This window comes from Haliotis rubra, unplaced genomic scaffold (genome assembly GCF_003918875.1).
Source record: "Haliotis rubra isolate DU_JTF1 unplaced genomic scaffold, ASM391887v1 Scf220, whole genome shotgun sequence".
Taxonomy (NCBI): domain Eukaryota; kingdom Metazoa; phylum Mollusca; class Gastropoda; order Lepetellida; family Haliotidae; genus Haliotis; species Haliotis rubra.
In genome coordinates, this window is record NW_025766226.1 from 1,426,462 (window position 1) to 1,453,626 (window position 27,165).

The 27,165-nt window shown below is 43.0% G+C and overlaps 2 protein-coding genes across 2 annotated transcripts in view; one reads left to right on the forward strand and one right to left on the reverse strand.

The window, feature by feature from the left end:
- Positions 1-27,165, forward strand: part of LOC124277363 — a 59,529-nt gene that overhangs the window by 12,136 nt on the left and 20,228 nt on the right. Inside the window, exon 2 of the mRNA XM_046713030.1 lies at positions 26,639-26,759. Coding sequence (XP_046568986.1) covers positions 26,678-26,759 — 82 coding nt within the window. The 5' untranslated portion in view covers positions 26,639-26,677. The remainder of the gene's footprint in view (positions 1-26,638; positions 26,760-27,165) is intronic.
- LOC124277374 (multimerin-2-like) lies at positions 1,098-26,639 on the reverse strand. The gene is made up of 6 exons (XM_046713044.1): positions 26,473-26,639; positions 24,760-25,187; positions 11,459-11,627; positions 9,031-9,419; positions 2,676-3,840; positions 1,098-1,662 (listed from the first exon to the last, which is right to left on the reverse strand). The coding sequence occupies exons 1-6, from the start codon at positions 26,507-26,509 to the stop codon at positions 1,223-1,225; spliced, it is 2,628 nt and encodes an 875-aa protein (XP_046569000.1). The 5' UTR covers positions 26,510-26,639; the 3' UTR covers positions 1,098-1,222.

The window sequence follows — 27,165 nt, forward strand, 5'->3', positions numbered from 1 at the left end:
TCACCCAAGTACATGTATACCAATAAAATCAGTTTCTACCAGATGGCAGGTACTTCGGTAAGAGCAAGCGGTCCCGGAAGATGTCTACCCAGCTGGTGTCCTGTGTATTGGACACACTATACAAGTGCTTCCTATACGACAGTTTGATGGCTTTGTATCTGCCGAGAGGTTCGAAACACTCGTGCAACCAATCGTTGACCAAGTAAGTCACAATTAAATCAAACCCACGAAAGTTCAGATAAGAATTGGTGTTCAGCAACCCATGTTTGCCATAAGATGGGATTGGGTGGTCAGGCTCGCTGACTTGGTTGACACATGTCATCGTATCCCAACTGCGTAGATCGATGGTCAGGCTGTTGATCAGTGGATTGTCTGGTCCAGATTCGATTACTTACAGCCAACAATCAATCAATGACTGCAAGATGTGTTATGATCGTGCAGGTCAAGTTTGCTGCCCTGGGAGTGACAGAAGAGTTCCACAAGAAGCTCCTGGATGACTTCTTGCCACTACTACCGGAGACCATTCCTTTCCTAGCTGAACTCATTTTAATTTGTTTGTCTTTTCGTTTAGTCAGATGGAAATGAAGAAGTTGAGAAACGCTGCCAGACTGTCATAGCGGACATGGAGAGGACCCTGGGAGAACCCTTACAGAAATACTTCTAACTGGGGAATACCTGATCTTCTAGCATCATGTGTTTGCTTTAGGCAATAAACATGATTATAAAACATGGTATTGGTCATATATTTTCTCCTGTAGATGCTGATCCTTAGCCACTTATGAATCTTGAAAACGTTATGTCAACATAGTTGCGTGGATGGTTGCTCATAATATTCATGTGATAATTTACTGGCAATCAGCATAGAGATAACTGCAGCTTCAAAACAGATCTTGCTTCTGAAATGGCCATGATGATAACTAAATTACGTTGTATTGTTTGTTGTTTAGTGTGACCTGTGAAATTATAGAGGCTTAGATGACAAGGCGGAAACGGCATGGTCATAACCCGTGTCTTTGAGATATGATACAATCTGCAGAGTCACAGTGTCTGACCATATCGTAAGTCATCATAAGGTCCTGGACCTAACAAACTCAAGGTTGAATGAGTGAATTTTGTTTCAAGTAAACCAGTGACTTCACAAATTTTCATGATCACACATTTTGGTTGCTTGGTAACTGCTAAAAGGGTCCTAATGGATTGAAGTGGATGCCTGGTAATAAAATTAGTCCACTGTTAAAAGGGCACCACCAAAGAAGGATTTTGGCCTTGTGTCAAAGCCACCTGGGACAACAGAGACAGCAGTTGCCCACCATGCAAACTTTTCAAACTCCACCCATACTGCCTCGCCCTTCTGCAGATGACTAACACACGTAGCGGAAATAACGGACTCATCATCTGTAGACGTTGATGCAGACCAACCACTGCCGATTGACCTTCCCGACTGTTTGATAGTCATGTGCGGAGTGTAGGCGTAGGAATTGATACGCAATTCTGTCCAGAACATGTAGGTTCCGGAGACCGGTGCTGTGAAATTCCCGGTTGTGTGGTTGTAGCCAGATCCGATGTTGTAGATGGTGCTGTCGTACACCACGGGGTGTTGTGACGTTACATTGCGGGACCTTGATGCATACGCCTGGAAAGCCACGGCTCGGGTTTTGGATGCTGCGATGAAAGAACACGTGGTTAAATGTATAATGTAATATTTCCTGTATTGGAAATGTAAGAATCTCTGCAAGTGCCTGACCATCACTGATTAGCAATCGAATCAAGAGTAGAAAAAGCAGTAGGTGCAAATACAAGCTGGACCCCAAACCTATGGTATAAAAAACGCCAACAAGTAACGCCCGAAATATTTGGAACACAAACATTGGTGTACAGCTAGACAAAATGCCAAGTCTCCTAGGGCAGTCAAAATGCCAGGTCAAATGTATCATTCCTACCTATTAGTTTGCTTAACGTCATCAGTTTGACGATGTTCCCTCCCCAATCGGCTGACAGTCGCTAGATGACAACCTTGCAATATCCCTCAGTGACATGCCAGCATTCAGCATACCAATAACTTGCTCTCTTTGTCAGTTGTGAGTTTGAGCAGGATCCATATTTGCTTATCAACAACAAAATCAATTGATTTTCCATGTTTTCTAGATAAAACTTGACGTGAATATTTAAACCAATGTGTGGTGCGTCCGAAATGTTCAAACTAATCATACAATCATAATTATGATATGAATATGCATGGCTATATTGGGATTAAAATCAGAGTCGTTGCGATACTTTTGTGTATCTTTTCAGAGCCCCATAGTTTTATACACACAAGCAGCAATCTCGTGACTTGGCTTATCATAACAGGTACCTTAGGTTTTTACATATTAGTTTTAATAACTATCTGTGGAGCCATCTTGTTCAGATAATTTCAAAATTAAGTGATTTTACAGTCGTAAAAACCTCACTAACATTTGATAGTTTCATTTTGTCAATCATGACGAGTTGTTCAGTTGATCTTTTCTCAAAATATATATTCCCACATACTATGCAGTGTTATTGTGTGTATTAATTTCATAAGGTAAGGTCTATTATATTTATCAAGCTCAATTTTCCATGTCCAGGGCAATTAATGTGTACTTTTTCACCATAAAAACTAAACGCCAAATGCATAGAATATAACTGGATCTTACCCAGAGTTTTGTTCAGCGCATGCACGTCGGAGTTCGTCATTGTGATGTCCTCCCGAGTCGTGTTGAGGTCAGACTCGAGGGAGAGGAGGTTCTGTTGGACGTTGTGAATATAAACGGAAGTACAATTCATATCCATTTCCAAACGGTTAAGTTGAGCCGTCATACTCGCATCAGTTGAGTTCACATTCTTCTCACACTGCTTCAATTGGGCCCACGTATCTTGTGCTAGAGTCTTCAGTGACTGCCTGTGAGCAATGAGCTGTATCACAGAAGATGTATTAGCTGCAACTTGTCGTGCTTCTGACTGAACTTCACGAACGGTTATGTTTAAGAAGGACAATTTCTTATCCATTGCTGTTATGTCCGACTGGAGGGAACTGAATAAATGAGAATCAGATTTCAGCGCTGTACACTCCGCAGTTACATTTCTAAGCGCAGAAGATATATTCCGCTTAAAGCTATTGATGTCGGCCTGGACCTCTGAAAGTGTGTGTGCCGTGGTGTTGAGGTCGCTGTGAACTGATTCCACATCCAGAACAATTGCCCTTATAACATCCTGGTTCGCTGTAAAGCTCCCATTCAAGGAAACGAGAAGGGAATCGTTGGAGGTTGAACTCAGAGGATGAAAATCTGGACAGGTGTTTTCCACTTTTGATTTCACGATTCCGAGTTCGGTTCTCAGTATGGTCATGTTGTTTTTGAGAGACAAAATCTCAGCAGCTGCAGATTGTCGAAGCCCCTTGTTTGTCATGAGGTCTGTCTGGGCGGCCTGAAGGTCTTTCTTTATAGTTTGAAGATCGGTCTGTGTATGTTGAAGGTCGACCTTTGTTGCCTGCAGTTCTGTGCGAGACGTCTGTAGTTCCTGCTTTGTAATATTCAGATCTGTTTGAGTTACCTGCAGTTCTGTGCGAGACGTCTGTAGTTCCTGTTTTGTAATATTCAGATCTGCCTGTGTGAGCTGGAGTGTTTCGTTCGTAGTCCGCAGATCTATCTGCAACCTGCTTGTGTCCTTGTGAAGAGTGTCCACAGTCTGTTCGAGGAGAGTGATGTGACTCAAGATAGTGGTAAGGTTGACAGTACCGTCGGATTTCGTTAACGGCATAATCAGTCCGGAGATGTAAGGTAGGAATATACACAAACGGAAAACTGCTTCAAACATCATGGCCTACTTGTGTAAGATAAAATGTCAAGCACAGTGCCAATGGTTTTATACCTTATCTAACTGTCTGACACCACGTGACAGAGACGTCGATGATGTCAAACTAGGAACTCGAAAGGAAAAAGTATTTAAATGAAAATGTATACGCCATATGTATCTCTGTGATATACGTCAACAGCCAAATATGTGAATATAAACCGTTGATGTGTTTCAGTTTTGGCACTTTATACCTTTGATGTATCCTTACGCTTCTCTGCTTTTACGTAATAATGGAATATTTCTGGGATATACACAAGACTATTTGTCGGGACTCTCTTGTGCCTGTGACGTAGTTGCAGATAAGATTATTCCAAAAATAATGCATGTGGCAGACTGTTGCTTCTCACGATAGGAGAATAAGTATGGCTCTTCGGTAAAGTAATAAAACAATGAAGAGTTGATGAGTGACGAATATCACTTCACAAGTGATCTATCAAGTAAGTGTGGTTTCTTTTTCGTCAATATATATACTGCTATATATTATTCTGCTATTATCGCAAAATCAGTTTGGTTTGTGAGGATTTTCGTGTGAGTAAGTGAGTGAGGTTTACCGCCGCTTTTAGCATTATTCCGGCAGAGGACACTATAAATGGGCTTCACCCAATTACGAGTGTGAGAGGAAAGATTCCTGGTAGTTGCTTGAGGTCTTTCACGTTTGCCACAACAAATGAATGGTGCTGCCAAACCTGAAAACAGGATGAAAGTAGGGTTCGTAACCAACGGACCCGTGAAGATCCGGACTAGAATTGATCTTCAGTAACCCATGCTTGTGGTAAGAGGCGACTAACGTGATCGGGTTGTTAGGCTCATTGACTTGGTTGGCACATGTCATCGGTTCCCAGTTGCGTAGATCGATGCTCGTGCTGTTGATCACTGGATTGTCTGGTCCAGATTCGATTATTTACACACCGCCGCCATATAGCTGGAATATTGCTGAATGCGATGTAAAACTAACTCACTCACTCATTCGTAGCCAACAAAAACAGACATCTGTCTTGTCAAATGGAAGCAGCCCTACGCGGCGAATTGCAACACATTATAAACCTATTAGACTCAGTCATGTACCTAAACGAAAATATCCTCTTTCCTCTTAAATCACTCGATATCCATGTCATTTGTTGAGAGACTTGTAATACCCATCTTAAGTAAGTGAAAACATATATTTAGATTAACATATTTGGATTTCTTACTGAATATGGAAATATTCTCGTGAGATATTCTTTATTACTGAACTGTAGAAGCTAGTACAACACTCAAAACGGTTATAATGGGTTATTGGTACATGTACGTTTACGTGTTGACAGTGCATGGTATATTAACGTAGCAAAATTCTGTAGAAGCTGGTCATTTTCTGTTGACATGGGTATACAGAATGCGTAAATTGTGATGTATACTTAGATTGGATATATGACTCCCTAGAATTCATACTGTGGACATATGAGAATGGCAATCTTCAATATTAGCATTCTTTCTGCAGGATTGGTTCTCAGTGGCATGACATGTTTTTTTTTAATAATACGTTAGATTTTAATAACCACGTCGAAGCTGCTCTTAATTTCCTCACATTTAAAGTAGTTAAATACTTTTCACACATAAGATGTTGGGGGCGGTGGGGTAGCCTAGTGGTTACAGCGTTCACTCGTCACGCCGAAGACACGGGTTCGATTCCCCTCATGGGTAAAATGTGTGAAGTCCATTTCTGGTGTCCCCCACAGTGATATTGCTGGAATATTGCTAAAACTAAAACTCACTCATTCACTTACTTACTCACTCACTCATAAGATGTTGTTTCAGCAGAGAATGCGAATAAGAACATTTTCCAGTTTGTATATTCCTAGTGGATTCTTGGTGAAAGCAATCTTTACATCTTTGTTGAAGAATGGATAAAAACCTGTAACATCCTCAAATCCCTGCCCAATCCATGTGTATCCAAGACCCAGTTGAAACAGTATAGTTTTAATCAACATATCCCATATGTATATGCATCACTTGCATTTCCAAACAAATACAATAACATCTTAAATGGCTTTTGAGGACTCAACTATTATGAGAACGTTTCAGTGCCAAAATATATATTTCCAATGCATTTAAATTCACTATACCCCAGAACCATGCAACAGAATTGACATGAGAGATGTTCAAACTGGTTGATGGTCACTATGTTACTCGGTCACTCGCGATATACTTTTGTTGTGCTGCGATAATCTTAATATACGCCTAAATTACATAACATATTGCATTACTTGTATGATAACTGACTGATGAAAAGTGTTTCATATTTTCATAATACACATGTTGAATTATGTGCTATCGAATTATGTTGAAGGGGTTTTCGGAACACAAATGTTATGCCTTATTCCGATACCAAATAACGTTGTACTGGCAGTAGCCATTTCAAGGGTTTAGCTATGGAGCAAGGGATTCGGCTGTGTCCACCTACGTTGTCGATCACGTACCCATCAGATTGTTGGTATTCAGGTAATATTGGTTTGTTTTGTTTGTGTGGTTTCAGAGGGAAGAATTCAATGATCAATTGTTTCGGGTTTGTTTGCTTGGTGTTTCACGCCAATCACAGCAATGTTCCAGCTTCATGGTGGTGGTCTGTAATGTAATGTCATTTTTGACATCTTTTAATGTCTTGTTTTCTCGAGTGATTTGATCTGCTGTATGTTTGTTGCCTTATGGTCTGATACGTTGTCCAGATTGGTCAAGATTGTCTGGATGACTCGAGATTATTAAAACTTTCAAAATTAATGTCCACTGCGAGGCGGTACGCCAATAACGGGTACGCGTGAACAGTGAGAGCGGCAGAGCATCGCCAACGCATATAGTCTATCAGATGGTCACTGGAGGCTTGTGAAATGGCATGTCATGTTCTCTTCACCTCACAACCTTTATGTGGCGGATTTGGTATACAGCGTAGACGTCTCTCCATTTCATCCCACACGTGCTCAATAAGGAAAATATCCGGTGAATATGCTGGCCAAGGCAGTACTTTGTGCCACTGAGCCAAAGCCAAGTCTAAGCGTGTGAGGAACGGACGTTATCATAGTCATTGTCAATCTTGAATCATGAGCACTCATGGGCTTCACTCTCCTCATGAGATAATCGTACTAATGACCTACCTCAAAGACAGCGAGTCCCATCTGTTACCATGTAGAATAACGATGAGCTAAACACAAGGCTACCCAACAGCCCCTTTTGGTGTGGACAAACCCAGGAAATATAACATGGGCGAACCGGGTTCATACACGACATACATGGCATTGACTTTGTTGTAGCTGTTGCAAAGTCGAATACATGCCGAGGCCAACAACAGCCGATCTGTAGAAGATGGTTTATTGACATACGACATGATACTGTTGATCGACATTGGGAGTGATGGCATAAGATATAAGTGAGGACCTGTAAAGTCTCGCAAGGCGCTACTTCCGGTCGAGAAGCTGGTTCCCAACTTGAGATATGTAAGACGGGAACCAGACTACTTCTGGAACCTGATTTCTGGTGACAAGCGTATATTCAAGAACCAGTTCTGGTTCTAAATTGCGCGACCGCCAAAAATGACTTTACAAGACCGGACTACGTGTGACAATGCTTGGCTGTTACAGCTGTTGACAGTCGTAATAATTGACTAATTTGGGATGGTTAGATCGGAAATGTTATATTCCTGCAAGAATTATCAGTTCCTTACTGTCAACTGAGAACCATGAACCAATCGAAAAAGTATGAAACGTTGTTTGTCGCCGGAAGTACTAAGGTCTCACGAAGTGCCATGACCTGTTTACGGACCCTAATCCTGCACCGTAATATGAGAAGAATGTTCACCGATCATGAGCAGTGTGCACGAGAAGAATGTAATACCTGATATATCGTAACAGAACCGTTGTGCACGAGGTGCTTGAAAACCTGTGTTTGGATATATCGTAACAGAATCGTTATTCACAGATGGTGCACCGTACAGCATGCCATGTTATGGAAGTGTTTATTGTATGTCAATAAGGAGTTGTAACAGAATCGTTGCGCACTATTTCAGAGAAGCACAACGTCCGTGAGGATTATACAGCGTTAAAGACGTCGTTTGGTGACTGAAGGACTAGGAGCAGCTTAAGGGTCAACACAATGTCCGAAGTGTCGAATCGATACCTGACGTTTGGATCAGCTACCCAGTGACATGTGGTCGACAGCGTTGCAACAGACAATGGTAAGACAGGCTCCTTCTGACTGCAGCAAGACGTCATCACTTTGTGACAGCCACCACACTCAGGAATGACCATTGGTACGTTGATGATGCAGCTCAAACAGTGCACAATCGTCTCCGCGAGGATGGTCTCATCCGAATCCCATGGATTCAGTATTACACACAGGCACGTCTGGATTGGGCTGAAGATCACGTCAATTGGGCACATCGATCAGGATTAGGTTCCAGGGCCCCGTTTCACAAAGCTATCGTAGCGCCACGAAGGATACTTTGCATGTTGTATTCGTCAGAAACACACTATACAATACTTGTAGGGCAGAACAAGCTTATCCTTTTCGCGAACACCTGGTGTCACTGATTTTCAGTGATCCATTCATATACTTTTCACAGCTATTTTTTTCTTTCGCACCAAACAAACGGAATTTGCTTCTGTGGATAATGAAGACTGGACATTCTTTTGCGCTGACTCCTATGTTTGATAAAATCAGTTGATGATAAGTGGATGGCTTTAGTTATACGCCGCCTTTAGCAATATTCCAACAATATCATCGCGGGGGAAACCAGAAATCGGCTTCACACATTCTACCCATGTGGGGAATCGAACCCGGGCCTTCGGCTGTGACGAGCGAACGCTTTAACTACTAGGCTACCCCATCGCCCCAAATCAGTTGATAACTGCAGCCGTTATTGTTCCTAAACGTTATGCTGGCGCGTATGATGCGTGTTGGTATGACTTGGTATGATAGGTGTGCTAAATAAGATGGAATTCATCCCACATATCAGTTTATAATTACACTTTAGAAAGTCAGATCGCTCTTGATTGCCAGTACAAGTATTTTAAGATTGGAAGGAAAATGAAGTGTTGATGAATTAAACCAAAATGTTCAAGCAGATGTCCTGTAATTAAATTAGTCCATTTTCAAAAGGGCACCACCAAAGTAGGATGTAGGATCCCCTACATAGCTGCCTGAAAGAACGGTGACTGTTTCTGGAATATCTCCACTGTACTGCTCAAACTGCACCCACACCTCCTCGTCCTTCTGCAGATGGCTGACACATGTAGCGGACACTGCGCCCTTACCAGAAGAAGAAAATGAAGCCCAACCACTGCCGATTGTCTTTCCCGATTGTTTGATCGAAGTGGGTGGATAATACCATAGGGGACGAATGCCCAACTGTATCCAGAACGTGTAGGTTCCGTTCACTGGTGCTGTGAACATCCCAGTCGTGGTGTTGTAGCCAGATCCATTGTCGTAGATGATGCTGTCATATACAACGGGGTGTAGTGACGTTACGTTGAGGGAACTTGATACAAAGACCTGGAAAGCCACGGCGCTGGTTTCGGACACTGCGGTAAAGGAACACGTGGTGGAATAAATAATGCAATGTTTCTGTACTGTATATGGAAGAATCCTTGCACGTTTGCAAGTATCAACTCTCAAAGTTTAAACTGATAGTGATTTAACAATTGACTGCAGCAGACAAGCAGGTGGTAGAAACACAAACAACACACCCAGACATTTGGCACACAAACTCAGGCAGTGCCAAATCACCCAGAATTTTGTACAACCTATCAAAATATCACCTATACGACATATCTAAATGCCAAATCACCCAGACCTTGGAGTACGATCAGTCAAAATGCCAAGTCAACCAGACATTGGTGTAGGACAAGTCACAATGCCAAGTCACCCAGACATTGGTGTAGGACGAGTGAAAATGCCAAGTCACCCAGACATTGGTGTAGGACCAGTCCAGATGCCAAGTCACCCAGACATTGGTGTAGGACAAGTCCAAATGCCAAGTAACCCACACATTGGTGTAGGACCAGTCCAGATGCCAAGTCATCCAGACATTGGTGTAGGACCAGTCAAAATGCCAAATCACCCAGACATTGGTGTAGGACGAGTCAAAATGTCAAGTCACCCAGACATTAGTGTAGGACCAGTCCAGATGCCAAGTCACCCAGACATTGGTGTAGGACTAGTCCAGATGCCAAGTCACTCAGACATTGGTGTAGGACCAGTCCAAATGCCAAGTCACCCAGACATTGGTGTAGGACCAGTCCAGATGCCAAGTCACCCAGACATTGGTGTAGGACCAGTCCAGATTGCAAGTCACCCAGACATTGGTGTAGGACCAGTCCAGATCAAGTCACCGAGACATTGGTGTAGGACCAGTCCAGATGCCAAGTCACCCAGACATTGGTGTAGGACCAGTCAAGATGCCAAGTCACCCAGACATTGGTGTAGGACCAGTCAAAATGCCAAGTCACCCAGACATTGGTGTAGGATCAGTCCAGATGCCAAGTCACCCAGACATTGGTGTAGGACCAGTCCAGATGCCAAGTCACCCAGACATTGGTGTAGGACCAGTCCAGATGCCAAGTCACCCAGACATTGGTGTAGGACCAGTCCAGATGCCAAGTCACCCAGACATTGGTGTAGGACCAGTCCAGATGCCAAGTCACCCAGACATTGGTGTAGGTCAAAGTCACCCAGACATTGGTGTAGGACCAGTCCAGATGCCAAGTCACCCAGACATTGGTGTAGGACCAGTCCATGATGCCAAGTCACCCAGACATTGGTGTAGGACCAGTCCAGATGCCAAGTCACCCAGACATTGGTGTAGGACCAGTCCAGATGCCAAGTCACCCAGACATTGGTGTAGGACCAGTCCAGATGCCAAGTCACCCAGACACTGGTGTAGGACCAGTCCAGATGCCAAGTCACCCAGACACCAGTCCAGATGCCAAGTCACCCAGACATTGGTGTAGGACCAGTCCAGATGCCAAGTCACCCAGACATTGGTGTAGGACCAGTCCAGATGCCAAGTTACCCAGACATTGGTGTAGGACCTGTCCAGATGCCAAGTCACCCAGACATTGGTGTAGGACCAGTCCAGATGCCAAGTCACCCAGACATTGGTGTAGGACCAGTCCAGATGCCAAGTCACCCAGACATTGGTGTAGGACCAGTCAAAATGCCAAGTCACCCAGACATTGGTGTAGGACCAGTCCAGATGCCAAGTCACCCAGACATTGGTGTAGGACCAGTCCAGATGCCAAGTCACCCAGACATTGGTGTAGGACCAGTCCAAATGCCAAGTCACCCAGACATTGGTGTAGGACCAGTCCAGATGCCAAGTCACCCAGACATTGGTGTAGGACCAGTCCAGATGCCAAGTCACCCAGACATTGGTGTAGGACCAGTCCAGATTCCAAGTCACCCAGACATGTAGGTGCAACCAGTCAAAATGCCAAGTCGCCTTTCCAAGGTAATTAATCAACTAATTATAATGATACAGCAGTCTCGTGACTAGGCTTATCAAAACTGTGTTACGTTAGGTTTTCCATACTAGTTTTAAAGACTTGGTTGTCACACTGACCTGAGTTCAGATGTTTCAGTTGTAAACCCTTTGTCATGAGGTCTGTCAGGGCGGACTGAAGGTCTTTCTTTGTAGTTTGAAGATCCGTCTGTGTGAGCTGAAGTCTTTCGTTCGTAGTCCGCAGATCTATCTGCAACCTATCTGTGACCTTGTGAAGAGTGTCCACAGTCTGTTCCAGGAGAGTGATGTGACTCAAGATACTGGTAAGGTCGGCACTACCGTCGGATTTCGTTAACGGCAGAATCAGTCCGGAGATGTAAGGTAGGAATATACACAAACGGAAAACTGCTTCAAACATCATGGCTTACTTGTACTAGATGAATATTCAAGCGCAGTGACAATGGTTTTATACCTTATCTAACTGTCTGACACCACGTGACAGAGACGTCGATGATGTAAAACTAGGAACTCGAAAGGAAAAAAAATATTTTAATTAAAATGTATACGCCATATGTATCTCTGTGATATAACTCAACAGCCAAATATGTGAATATGTACCCTTGGTGTGTTTCAGTTTGGGCACTTTTTACCTTTGATGTATCCTTACGCTTCTCTGCTTCTACGTAATAATGGAATATTTCTGGGATGTTCTCAAGACAATTTAACTATTTGTCGGGACACTCCCTAGTTGCAGATAAGATTATTCCAAAAATATGCATGTGGCAGACTGTTGCTTCTCACGATAGGAAAATAAGTATGGTTCTTCGGTAAAGTAATAAAACAATGGAAGAGTTGATGAGTGCCGAATATCACTATCTAAAATGTAAGTGTGTTTTCTTTTTCGTAAATATATATACTGCTATATATACTCTCCAAAAAGAAACGCATATAGGAATTTCAACTGTATTTCTATGTTTATTTTGAAACATCTTGTAGGCGTTATGAGTCAATGAAATATAGCGAAATTGCACACTGGGAATGCAGACTTATCCGTCTTTGGCACCAACTCGAGGAAAGTCAGTTTGAGTGTCACATGGAGACGTGTGGTGGCGCTGAAGTCAATACCTCGTGTGACCACCGTGGGCATCCAGAACTGCACGGCATCGCCTCGGCATCGAACGAATAAATCTCAGAATCTCGTGTTGCCCAATCGCAGCCCACTCTGCCTGTAGTGCCTGTGCGAGTTGCTGAAGTGTCTGGGGCTGAGGGTTACGGCGTCGCACCCGTCTGTCCAGGGCATCCCACAGATGTTCGATCTGGTTTAAGTCCGGTGATCTTGAGGGCCAGGGGAGCACATTGATGTTGTGGTTCTGGAGGAAGTGTCTAGTGTGACGTGCTGTGTGGGGCCTGGCATTGTCCTGTTGAAACAACTCCCTCTGACGATCAATGATTGGAAGGAGGTGTGGGCGTAGGATTTCGTCACAGTACCGTTGAGCTGTCAGGTTGCCCTGGATCATCACCAAATCACTTCTCCTACGGCAGGTGATCGCTCCCCACATCATAACACTGTCCCGGCCGAATCTGTCCACCTGCGGAACGCAAGTGTCGGCGAAACGTTCACGTCGACGTCTGTACACCCGCATTCTGCCATCGCGTCGTTCCAATAGAAATCGTGATTCATCACTGAACCAGATTCTACGCCAATTCGGTAGGTTCCAGGCCTGAACGTTGGTGCACCATTGAACTCGATGTCGAGGATGTTGTTGTCGAAGCACAGGGCCAAAATAAGGTCTTCTGGCACGTAAACCAGCCTCTCTCAACCTGTTCCTGACGATCTGTGCAGAAAGCCTCCTCAATCCGGGTATTTGTCGAGCGGTACTGGTCGCCGTAGCTGTTTGATGACGCATGGTGATGTACCCGGATGTAGTGATCCTGCGCCGCAGTGGTCGCTCGAGGTCGCTCACTACGAGGGGCATCTGTTACCGAATTCTGCCGGCGATATCTCTCCCAGAGCCGTGAAATGGTGCTTTGGTGAACATTCATGCGTCGGGCGTCGGTTGAGACTGGCCAGCTTCAAGCAAACCAATGGCGATATGACGGTTGGCTTCACTTAGACGTGGCATTCTGCGTTCGTCAACAATATTCCAAATACAGTGAATAATCGACAGACAGCGATCAACCTTTTATACCCATCATTGAGACCATCTGATCCCCAAGTTTCACGTGCATTGCATGTGAATTGTGTATTCTGTGACACTACACGCCAAAATTGAAAATCATGCTGTTTAATACGGGTATTTTACGGATGGTGCGTTTTGTTGTGATGTTTCAAAACATAAACACCATAGGACTGATAAACAGAGCAAAACCTTTTGTAAAATGAATCACGTTTTAATTCATTGCTACATGAAATTGCTATTTTCATGATGCGTTTCTTTTTTGGGAGAGTATATTATGCGGCTGTTATCGCATAATCAGTTTTGTTTGTGTGTGTTTTTGGGTGAGTAAGTGAGTGAGGTTTACCGCCGCTTTTAGCAATATTCCAGCATGAAGCCCATCAGCAAATGACTGGTGCTGCCAAACCTGAAAACAGGATGAACGTAAGGTTCGTAACCAGCGGACCCGTGAAGATCCGGACTAGAATTGATCTTCAGTAACCCATGCTTGTTGTAAGAGGCGACTAACGGGATCGGGTTGTCAGGGATACCACGGGATCGAATATTTACAGACCGCCGCCATATAGCTGGAATATTGCTGAATGCAGCGTAAAACTAAACTCACTCACACACTCACTCATTCGTAGCCAACGGAAAACAGACTTCTGTCTTGTCAAATGGAAGCAACCCTACACGGCGAATTGCAACACATAAACCTATTAGACATTTGAGCCACCCGTGCCCTCAGTCATGTACCTAAACGAAAATATCCTCTTTCCTCTTAAATCGTACGATATCCATCTCATGTGTTGAGATACTTTTAATACACATCTTATGAAAGTGAAAACATATTTGAATAAACATATTTGGATTACTTACTGATTGTGGAAATATTCTCGTGAGATATTCTTCATAACTGAACTGTAGAAACTAGTACTGAAAACGGTTATAATGGGTTATTGGTACATGTACGTTTACGTGTTGACAGTGCATGGTGTATTAACGTGTAGAAGCTGGACATTTTCTGTTGACATTGGTATACAGAATGCGTAAATTGTGATGTATACTTAGATTGAATATAATGACTCCTTGGTCTTCATACTGTGGACATATGAGAATAACGTGGCATTCATCTTCAATATTATCAGTGTTCCACTTTCTGCAGTATTGGTTCTCAGTGGCATGACATGTTTTTATAATACGTTAAATTATAATAACCACGTCGAAACTGCTCTTAATTTCCTCACATTTAAAGTAGTTAAATACTTTTCACACATAAGATGATGGGGCGGTGGGGTAACCTAGTAGTTACAGCGTTCGATCCGGGTTCGATTCCCCACATGGGTAAAATGTGTGAAGCCCATTTCAGGTGTCCCCCAACGTGATATCACTGGAATATTGCTAAAACTAAAACTCACTCACTCACTCACTCACAAGATGTTGTTTCATCAAAGAATGCGAATAAGAACATTTTTCAGTTTGAATATTTCTAGTCCAATCTGGATGAAAGCAATCTTTACATCTTTGTTGCACAAGGGATAAAAAGGCTGTAACATCCTCAACTCCCTGCCCAATCCATGCATATCCAAGACCCAGTTGAAACAGTATAGTTTTAATCAACATAGCCCATATGTTTATATTGAACATCACTTGCATTTTCAAACAAATACAATAACATCTTAAATGGCTTTTGAGGACGCATTGAGATGTGTTTCAACCAATATGAGAACGTTTCAGTGCCAATATATATATTTCCAATGCATTTAAATTCACTATATCCCAGAACCATGCAACAGAATTGACACGAGAGATGTTCAAACTGGTTGATGGTCACTATGTTACTTGGTCACTCGCCATATCATTTTGCCTTGCTGCGAGAATCTTAATACACACCTAAATTACATAACATATTGCATTACTTGTATGATAACTGACTGATGAAAAGTGTTTCATATTTTCACAATACACATGAGAGTGTTGAATTATGTGCTATCGTTATGCTGAAGGGTTTTCGGAACACAAATGTTATGCCTTATTCCGATACCAATTAACGTTGTACTGGCAGTAGCCATTTCAAAGGTTTAGCTATCAGGCAAGGGATTCGGCTGTGTCCACCTACTTTGTCCAACACGTACCCATCAGATTGTTGGTATTCAGGTAATATTGGTTTGTTTGGTTTGTGTGGTTTCAGAGGGAAGAATTCAATGATCAATTGTTTCGGGTTTGTTTGCTTGGTGTTTCACGCCAATCACAGCAATATTCCAGCTACATGGTGGTGGTCTGTAATGTAATGTCATTTTTGACATCTTTTAATGTCTTGTTTTCTCGAGTATTTGATCTGCTGTATGTTTGCTGCCTTATGGTCTGATACGTTGTCTCGGATGGGTCAAGATTGTCTGGTTGACTGGAGATTATTAAAATACTTTCGAAATTAATGTCCAGTGGTCACAAACCCAATAACGGGTACGCCCACCGTGAACAGTGAGACCGGCAGAGCATCGCCCACGCATATAGTCTATCAGATGGTCACTGGAGGCTTGTGGAATGGCATGTCATGTTCTCTTCAACTCACAAACTTTATGTGGCGGATTTGGTATACAGAGTAGACGTCTCTCCATTTCATCCCACACGTGCTCAATAAGGGAAATATCCGGTGAATATGCAGGCCAAGGCAGTACTTTGTGCCACTGAAGAAAAGCCAAAGCAACTCTAGGCGTGTGAGGACGGACGTTATCATGGTCATTGTCAATCTTGAATCATGACGTTGAAGAAACTGTATTGCCACTGGTCCAAAAATCTTATCTCTGTAGCCCACACCTATCAAATTGCCCTAAACAGCAGCTGTTTTAAAAGGGGTTCCCTGATGAGCACTTATCCCACCCCAGTTCACGTAACCTCCCCGAAGCGATTCCTCTCTGCGACACAGGCTTGAGCATAACGGTCCTCATGAGTGAGTGAGTTTAGTTTTACGCCGCTTTTAGCAATATTTCAGCAATATCACGGCAAGACACACCAGAAATGGGCTTCACTCTCCTCATGAGATAATCGTGCTGACCTACCTCAAAGGCTGCGAGTCCCATCTGTTGCCATGTATAATCACGATGAGCGGACCACAAGGCTTCCCCACAGCCCCTTTTGGTGTGGACAAACCCAGGAAATATAACATGGGCGAACCGGGTTTGTACACGACATACATGGCATTGACTTTGTTGTAGCTGTTGCAAGGTCGAATTCATGCCGAGGCCAACAACAGCCAACTGGAAAGATGGTTTATTGACATACGACATGATAGTGTTGATCGACATTGGGAGAGATGGCATAAGATAATAGGGCCTGTAAGTCTCGCGAGGCGCTACTTTCGGTACTAAGCTGATTCCCAACTTGAGATATGTCAGACGGGGCAAAGCTTACTTCCGGTACAAGATTTCCGGTGACTAAAGCGTATATTCAAGAACCAGTTCAATGCTTGGCTGTAACAGCTGTTGACAGTCGTAAATAATTGACTAATTTGAGAATGGTTAGATCGGAAATGTTATATTCCTGCAAGAATCATCGGTTCCTTACTGTCAACTGAGAACCATGAAACCAATCGAAAAGGTATGAAACGTTGTTTGTCTCCGGAAATACTAAGGTCTCACGAAGTGCTACTGACCCTATTCCTGCAGTATATAGGTCACCGTAAGTTTTCAGAAGAATGTAATTCCTGATCATAAGCACCATGTGCACGAGGTGCTTGAAAACCTGTGTTTGGATATATCGTAACAGAATCGTTGCCCATTATTTACCATAGAAGCATAACACACCATAAACCAGTGAGCGATTGTAGCAACTGAACTGTTTAATTCCCCTGAGCGTTAAAGACGTCGTTTGGTGACTGAAGGACGAGGTAGGTGCATGGGCACGCTTAAACTTGGTCAACACAATGCCACGATGCAAATATCTTTGGTGTCCGACAAAGTGTGAGCAGCAGGGCATGGAATCGATACCTGACGTTTAGGTCAGCTACCCAGTGACATGTGGTCGACAGCGTTGCAACAGACAGTGGTAAGACAGGCTCCTCCTGACTGCAGCAAGACGTCATCACTTTGTGACAGCCACCACACTCAGGAATGACAATTGGTACGTGAATGACGTTGATTCAGCTCAAACAGTGCATAATCGTCTCCGTGAGGCTGGTCTCGGTATACATCCGAATCCCATCGATCCAATATCACACGCAGGCACGTCTGGATTGGGCTGAAGATCACGTCAATTGGACACATCAGGACTGGGTTCCAGGGCTTCGTTTCACAAAGCTATCGTAGCGCTACGACTGACGTAAGTCCATGTTACAGGGCCTAGAGTTTCGAAGCTCTCTTAGCGCTAAGTGTCATACATTAACTTTAACTTACGACCATCTTAGCGCTAAGAGAGCCTCGAGAATATAGTCCCAGTATCGGAGGTACGACAGTCGTAGCGCTACGATAGCTTTGGGAAACGGGCCCTTTACTTGTCAGGTGACTCGAAATATTGTCTTGCCTTCATAGAGTGTCCTGCCCAAGTGTTTCAAAGACAAGGATTCAGGATTCCAACGAAGCCGAACTTGAGGAGGCTCAGTCATGACTTGGGGTTGGATTGGTTCAGATGGAAGAACTGCTCTCCATGTCCCCAAAAGGACAGCCTGTCATTCAGCTGTTCGTACGGACCCACTTCATCCGACCTCCGGTAGCACGGCCTGCCTGCTCTTTCCGAGGGAGAGGGTTAAGGGGGCAGGTTTGGTTATTGCTATGAATCCTCTGCCCAACTTAATTTGACTGTGTATTACAGTCCGTTTGGGTCAGAAACGGACCGATGAATTGCAAATTTTATCATTGTACAAAATTGCCACATAAATATAAATAGTACACACGTTTATCATTTACTAATACCCAACAGTTCACCTGATGAAGGGACAAGGTCTCGAAACGTCGTGAGAGAAATTAAAAAGAAGTTTAATCCAATATCTTGGACATCAATGTACAACTTCTAAATGCCACTGAAAGACAGCTTTCTTATATTTGAAAATTTTCCGGACTCCACCAAAAAAGTTGTTTAAGAAACTATCATCATTGAAAACGCAAAAGTTGTTATCTGTCGCGGCGGGGTGAAACCGCAGAAAGGGAACAGCCAGTCATGGCGGGGGACATCTAAAAATCTATTCCGGGAGACCTGTCGGTTCCTTATGGTGTCCTATAATTGCCATCGCGTGGCGCGTAAAAAAAGAAGTACGTCGTGGGCGACGTCGCCCACGACGTCGCATAAAAAAGACGACGTCGCGCTTTGTAAAATATATTTTGGCTACAAAAATAACGGGCGACGTCGTGGGCGACGTCATGGGCGACGTCGTGAGCGACGTCGGACTATATCGAGTGGTTATCGGCCTCTGAACGTGGCTGACCAAGGTTACGACTAAAGAAGAATCGTTAAACGAAACAGGATTTAAAAACGCAAAAGGCTTCAGTCACTCCCGATAAACATTTCTGTCGACCCGAAAATGTTTTACACCTATATCAATCAAATACCACCCTAGAAGGCCACTGTTCATTGTATGTAAGGCATACCCATCTGCAAATGAAACGATCTCTTCCCCACACTCTAAACATAATCACCGCCACTATTGTTCGGTCCGGCATACCTCGGGCCGTCAAAAGCAGCTTAAACCTCACACATGTATCTTGAATTGCGTTTTAATTCACAGATTAGTATTACATCTACCTATATATCACTTTTCCAGCCCCTTTCTCTCTCCATTTTCACCCGTGAAGGTCCGGATTAGAAAGTGCCTTCAGTAACCCATGCTTGTCGTAACGGGAGCGGGTGGTCAGACTCGCTGACATATGTCATCGGTTCCGAAATGCGCAGATCGATGTTCATGCTGTTGATCACTGGATTGTCTGGTTCATACTCGATTATTTACAGACGCCGCCATATAGCTGGAATATTGCTGAGTGCGGCGTAAAACAAAACTCACTCACTCACTCACTCTCTATTTTCAACATAGCCTCAATCAAAAGTGTTAAGTTTCTGTTGGCCCCACTTGGCCGGAGCTGTCAAAAGCAACTTAAACCTCGCACATGTATCTTGAAGTCTCACAGATGAATCCTAGATTCTGTTTACATCCAATGAATATAGTTATATCTATCTAAATACCACTTTATAGACCCAGTTTTCTTTGTAACATCACAATGTGGCATTTAGGTAGATATAATACTGATCTATGGATTTAAACACATTTCAAGATACATGTGTGAGGTTTAAAGTTTTTGACAGCCCGGGCCAAGTCGGGCCGAACAGACTGAACACTTTGATTGAGGCTATTTTGAGGGTTGGCAGACAGGGGCTTCACTTTAACGGAGCAGTTACCTTTACATGTGGCATTTTGTAACATTTCAATGTGATATGTATGTAGATATAATACTAATCTATGGATTTAAGCACAATTAAAGATACACCTTTGAGGTGTTAGGTGCTTTAGACGACTCGAGCCAAGCCGGACCGAACGCTTGTGACACAGTGTGTTTGTTCAGAATATATAGAAATGAAGGCTGCACTTCGAGCAACGTGTTTGCTTAAAATACTACGCTTTGAGACTCTATAAAGAAGTATTTAGGTACTAGTAGATATAATACCATTTTGCCTTTCATGTGTACTAGCAAATTTAAGCATATGCATACGCGCTGGCGATCGGATTTGGGCTGGTGTTGTTTACGGTTTAGAATACAATGAAAACACATAGGAATGTGTGTTTGTGTAAATGTATACTTTCTTTGATCCTTTATAACATATTACAAAAGGTTGTGATTTAGTATATTTCTTTTAACATATATAATCATGTCATAATTTCCCATATAATATGGGGAGCAAATTATTTCGAAGCCATTGAAAATGTCCATGCATCTTATTTTAAAAGATTTCTTACAGAAGGTATATTTGCTTCCAATAAAGCCATACTTGGCGAAACAGGATGCTATAACATGCATATTGAGAGTCAAATGAGAGTTATTAGATACTGGATTAAACTTATAAGAATGCCTGATTATCGCTACCCCTATCAAAGCTGTCAAATATTGTTATCACTGGATAAATGGATAAATGTTTGATTTAAGCAAAATGTTGGTGATATAAAAATGTTTTGTCAACATTTAAACAACGAATAAAAGATATATATTCACAGTTGGTACGCATCAGTCAATTCATCCAGTTTTCTTAGTCATTATTCACAATGTAAATCGATGTTCGGACCTGCAAAATATGTCAGTGTTCTTAATGATAAGTCCCTTTTAAGAAATTTTTTGTAAATTTAAAATCTCTCTTCATGCCTTAAAAATACAACGTTTTAGAAAAGATAATAATATATTGGAAGATTTATCATGTTCTTATTGTTCTTCTGGTAAAACTGAAGACGAACGACACTTATTATTAGTCTGTAAGACTTTCTCTGCCTGCCGAAAGAAGTATATAAAATGCACTAATGATGCCCCACAAACGATATTCAATGTACTTAATTCTAATAATGCTGATATTATTAAATCTGTTGCCATTTTCATGAAACATTTGATGTCCATCCGTAAATCACATGTAAAATCATAATTTAATGTCACGTGACCAATAGTTGTAATTGAGTAACTTCAATTGTACTCTGGGCCACTGGGCCTTAACTACTGAATAAAGCCTGTGTGACTGTCTGTGTGTCTATCTGTCATTGTCCAGGTACTCCATCAATGTCGGGTGGTTATTTGCAAGCCTGAACTTCAAGGTATCTAGTCGTTCCTCCAAATCTCTGTACTTCTATTTGGGGTCAGTCTTTGGCCGGCATTGTACTGAAGCATCTTTGCCTCGTTCAGTCCTTGTTCATCTTCCAGGAACTTGGGCCATCTCGAATAGGGTGGGATGTTGTTTTACCACAACCTTCATGAGACGGCCATGCCAATTGCAACCCGGAGGTTGTTGTTTGTGCAGGGGCCGTCAGTATTTTTGGTACAGTCGAAAGATTCACTTTGACTTCGCTGTGTACAGGTCCGTGGTTGTGGTCTCCAGGTACTTGGGAAATTATGTCGTTCACTGATAAGACTGATATGCAGTCGTTCTGAATGCATCTCCACGAGATCCATTTTCCCCTTTTCTTCTTGTTCACAATAAACATATAACCATTTACATATATGTATGTTCCACCACGAGAAGTATAAAGAAACCTATTGTGCATTTTCCATAACTGAATTTGTGGAAATGATGATGAAAACTGTCAATTCCAACATTCTTATAGCTTGCACGTTTATGTAAGAAATTGAATAACTCACTACTAATGAACTGAGTGAACTAAACTCACTCCACTAAACCCGCTGGTTCACATGTCAACCCGCTGGTACAAAAGTCATATTTCGTTTCCTGAGTGGAGACATTTTACATTTTGTAGAAAACCAGTGTTTTGATCCTTTAAAACAACACCGTTTTCACAACATCAAGCATCAACTAAATTTGACAGAATTTTTTACTTAAGGTGTTCTGGCGCTTACCCTTGATTGGTTTTACTTAAATAGTAGTAGTAATGTTGAACATGAAATAGTGATTAGAATCAATAGCAGTATAACTGCAGTGAGTTATTATTTTCCATCATATAACAATTTCTAAACACGACTGCCCGCGACGTCAAAGGTTATTCCCCGACGTCGTGGACGAATCGATTAACATTTTTGTCGTAGATCTCTTGTGTATTTCTGCGCGACGTCGTGGACGACGTCGTGCGACGTCGTCTTTTATGCGACGTCGTGGGCGACGTCGCCCACGGTAGTTCTTTTACGCGCCACGCGATGGCAATTCGACCATAGTTTCGTCTGTCGTAGTGTCATAGTCGACTTAAAGATGACAAGTGGTGCCACAGTTGCCTGTTGTAAGCCATCGAGACTAGTAACCTTGTTCAATGACGTTAGCCACCTTGTTGACACAGTTTTGCCAAGTTTCGAGTCGTGATTTTGTTAAGGATTCCTTAACCAAAACCTCTACGTGACGTAATCTAAAAGTCGTCTTTTGATCTGGCAACATCTCCTTTGACAATACCCCATATCATTTCAATGGTAGTCTCTGTTATCTTGGACTTTGCCCTGAATACCACGCAGCCTGGGAGAAAGCCTATGCTGGAGCAACCAGCATGGAGAATGATTAGTCTCTCTCCTTTCCCTAGAGGCAGCTTTCTACGTGACCCCTTATCACCCCTATCGGGTACCAACTGACTGCTGGCAGTGTGCGAGGCATTGACCCAGGTCTCGTCCAAGTACACAGGCTCGAACCCTTCCTTGCGCTTCTTCTTTATAACCCTGCGAAAATTATTTCTCAGGCGAACGATATCAGGGCGTTCACAGAGTACTGACCTATTCTCCCCCGAAATTTTCTTATAACGATACCCGAAAGAGTGTAAGAGTCGCCAGAGTGTGTACTTTGATACTCTGAGGTTGTGTTCTTGCTTCAAACGCTTTTTTAAAATTTTCAGCGACATGTATTTGTTTTCAGAATAGAGCTTGTTGATAGACTTTGCCTTACAAGGTTCTTTTGAAAGTTGTCCAAATGTTTTAATTTGTGTGATTTTGACCCGACCCCTACCTGCTTCGCATCACCCTAACAATGTTTGTGTTCCACAACATTTGTCAGTACCCTTGCTGATACTCCTAAAGCTTTTGCTGCCCGCTCAAGGAATTTATTAATGGCATAAAATGGTTTGCCCCTTTCGGCTTCAGCACGAAAAAAATCGTACACTTTAATCATCACCTGTTTCACGTCAGCATTCAACTTCATTTTTCATCAGGCATGTATATCCCGTGCACGACGAGATAGTTGCTGTTCCGTTTCTGCGGTTTCACCCCGCCGCGACAGATAACAACTTTTGCGTTTTCAATTATGATAGTTTCTTAAACGACTTTTTTGGTGGAGTCCGGAAAATTTCCAAATATAAGAAAGCTGTTGGGTATTAGTAAATGATAAACATGTGTACTATTTATATTTATGTGGCAATTTTGTACAATGATAAAATTTGCAATTCATTGGTCCGTTTCTGACTCAAACGGACTGTAAACATGACTTGTTTTGTTGATCTGTCTCTTGTTTAACTCTGCTCACAGCAATATTCCAGCTGTATGTTTTGTGTAAATAGTCTGGAGTCTGTGTCAGACAATTCAGTGATTGACATCATAAGGCATATGGCATGACCACTTGAATTTAGATAATGTTTTCGAAGTGAGGTGAGGTGAAATTGGGTTTAACGTCGTGCTTGAGAATATTTCGCTCATATGACGACGTGCATGCGTGTGTATGTGTATGTGCAGCTGCTTGTACTAGCCCAGACTTAAGCTGGTTTTATAGTGCTAGCCCACTGAGATACCATGCCGCAGTGAAGCATGAATACCCCACTCAGACACATTATACTGACTCCGAGCCGACCAGTCCTTGCTGTACCCATTACTTTCGAGCGCCAGGCAGGGACCAACAAGTACCATATTTTAACGTCTTTTGGTATGACGCGGTCGGGGATCGAACCCGCGACCTTCCGCTCTCCGGATGGACGCTCTGACCACTACACCACGGAGGTTGTTAGATAATGTTTTTGAAAGGACACATCACATGCTGTATTCATGAGAATAACACCATACAATACTGTAGGACAGGACATGCCTACCCTTGTCGCGAACACCTGGTGTCATCACTGATTTTCAGTGATCCTTTCATATAATTTTCAGAGCTATGTTTCCGTTTACACCAAACAAACGGAATTTGCTTCTAAAGATAATGAAGACTGGGTATTCTTTTGCACTGACGTTCTATATTCAATAAAATCCGTTGATAATAAGTGAGTGTGTTTAGTTTTACGACGTTTTTAACAATATTCCAACAATATCACAGCGGGGGAACCAGAAATCAGCTTCAGACATTGTAGCCATGTTGGGAATCGAACCTGGGTCTAACGTTTTAACCACTGGGCTACCCCATTGCCCAAAATCCGTTGATAGCTGCTGCCGTTATTGCTTCTAAACATTATACTGGCGCGCATGATGCGCGTTGGTATTGCTTCGGTTTGTCGAAATGTGCTAAAAATACAGAAATTCATCCCACATATTAGTTAATTTTATGATTACCCTTTAGAAAGTCAGATCGCTCTAGGTTGCCAGTACAAATATTGTAAGATAATGAAGGCCAATGAAGTTTGGATGAATTCGACAAAACTGTTAAAGCAGATATCCTGTAATTAAATTAGTCCATTGTCAAAAGGACACCACCAAAGTAGGATATCGGATCTCCTACATAGCTGCCTGAACGAACGGTGACTGTTGTTGGAATATCTCCACGGAACTCTTCAAACTGCACCCACACCTCCTCGCCCTTCTGCAGATGACTGACACATGTAGCGGAAACTGCGCCCTCGGGAGAAGAAGAATATGCAGCCCAACCACTGCCGATTGTCTTTCCCGATTGTTTGATCGAAGTGGTTGCATAATACCATAGGGGACGAATGCCCAACTGTATCCCGAACATGTAGGTTCCGTTCACCGGTGCTGTGAACACCCCAGTCGTGGTGTTGTAGCCAGATCCAGTGTCGTAGATGATGCTGTCGTACACCACGGGCTCTAGTGATGTTACGTTGTAGGAACTTGATACAAAAACCTGGAAAACCACGGCGCTGGTTTCGGACACTGCGGTGAAGGAACACTTGGTGGAATATATAATGCAATGTTTCTGTACTGTATATGGAAGAATCCTTGCACGTTTGCAAGGATCAACTCTCAAAGTTTAAACTGATAGTGATTTAACAATTGACCGAGCAGACAAACAGTGGGTAGAAACACAAACAGCACCCCGAACATTTGGCACACAAACTCAGGCAGTGCTAAGTCACTCAGACCTCTTTGTACAACCTGTCAAAATATCACCTATACGACATATCTAAATGCCAAATCACCCAGACCTTGGTGTACGAGCAGTCAAAATGCCAGGTCAACCAGACATTGGTGTAGGACCACTCAAAATGCCAGGTTTCCCAGACATTGGACTACGACCAGTCAAAATGCCAGGTCACCCAGACATTGGTGTAGGACCAGTCCAGATGCCAAGTCACCCAGACATTGGTGTAGGACCAGTCCAGATGCCAGGTCAACCAGACATTGGTGTAGGACCAGTCAAAATGCCAGGTTTCCCAGACCTTGGACTACGACCAGTCAAAATGCCAGGTCACCCAGACATTGGTGTAGGACCAGTCAAAATGCCAAGTCACCCAGACCTTGGTGTACGACCAGTCAAAATGTCATGTCACCCAGCCCTTGGCGTACGACCAGTCAAAATGTCAGGTCATCCGACATTGGAGTACCAGTCAAAATGTCAAATCACCCAGACCTTGGTGTACGACCACTCAAAATATCAGGTCACCCAGACATTGATGTACGACCAGACAGAATGTCAGGTCACCCAGACATTGGTGTACGACCAGTCAAAATGTCAGGTCACCCAGAACCTGGGCGTACGACCAGTTAAAATGTCAGGTTACCCAGATCTTGGTGTACGACCAGTCAAAATGCCAAGTCACCCAGCCATTGGCGTACGCCTAGCGAAAATGTCAGATCACCCAGACCTTGGTGTACGACCAGTCAAAATGTCAGGTCACCCAGACCTCGGTGTACGACCAGTCAAAATGTCAGATCACCCAGACCTTGGTGTACGACCAGTCAAAATGCCAAGTCACCCAGACCTTGGTGTAGGACCAGTCAAAATGCCAAGTCACCCAGACATTGGTGTACGACCAGTCAAAATGCCAAGTCACCCAGACATTGGAGTACGACCAGTCAAAATGCAAAGTCGCCTTTCTAAGGAATTTTAAGTATTTTCCGACACTAATTATAGTTGAAACAGCAATCTCGTGACTAGGCTTATCAAAATTATAATAGGTTTTCCATACTAGTTTAAAGACTTTATTATCACACTGACCTGAGTTCAGTTGTTTCAGTTGTAAACTCTTTGTCATGAGGTCTGTCTAGGCGATCTGAAGGTCTTTCTTTGTAGTTTGAAGATCGGTCTGTGTATGTTGAAGGTCGACCTTTGTTGCCTGGAGTTCTGTGCGAGACATCTGTAGTTCCTGTTTTGTAATATTCAGATCTGCCTGTGTGAGCTGGAGTCTTTCGTTCGTTGTCCGATGATCTATCTGCAGCTGATGTGTTTCTTTGTGAAGAGTGTCCACAGTCTGTTCAAGGAGAGTGATGTGACTCAAGATACTGGTAAGGTTGACAGTACCGTCGGATGTCGTTAACGGCAGAATCAGTCCGGAGATGTAAGGCAGAAAAATACACAAACGGAAAACTGCTTCAAACATCATGGCTAACTCTCTGCAGTACTTGCACTGCACGCATGTAGAACATAGCGCCGTGCCACTGGTGTTATATCTTATCAAACTGTCTGACATCACGTGATGGGGAAGTCAGTGATGTAAAACTCGAAACTCGAAAGGAAAAACTATGTTTAAAGGAAAGTGTTTATACCTTATCAATCTCTGGCATTTACATCAACAGCCAAAACTGTTCAAAATACACCCTCGTTTGGGTTTAGTTTGGGAACTACATGCGTTTGATGTATCCTTACGCGTCAACTTAATCATGGCTCATTCCTGAGATATGCACAAGACAG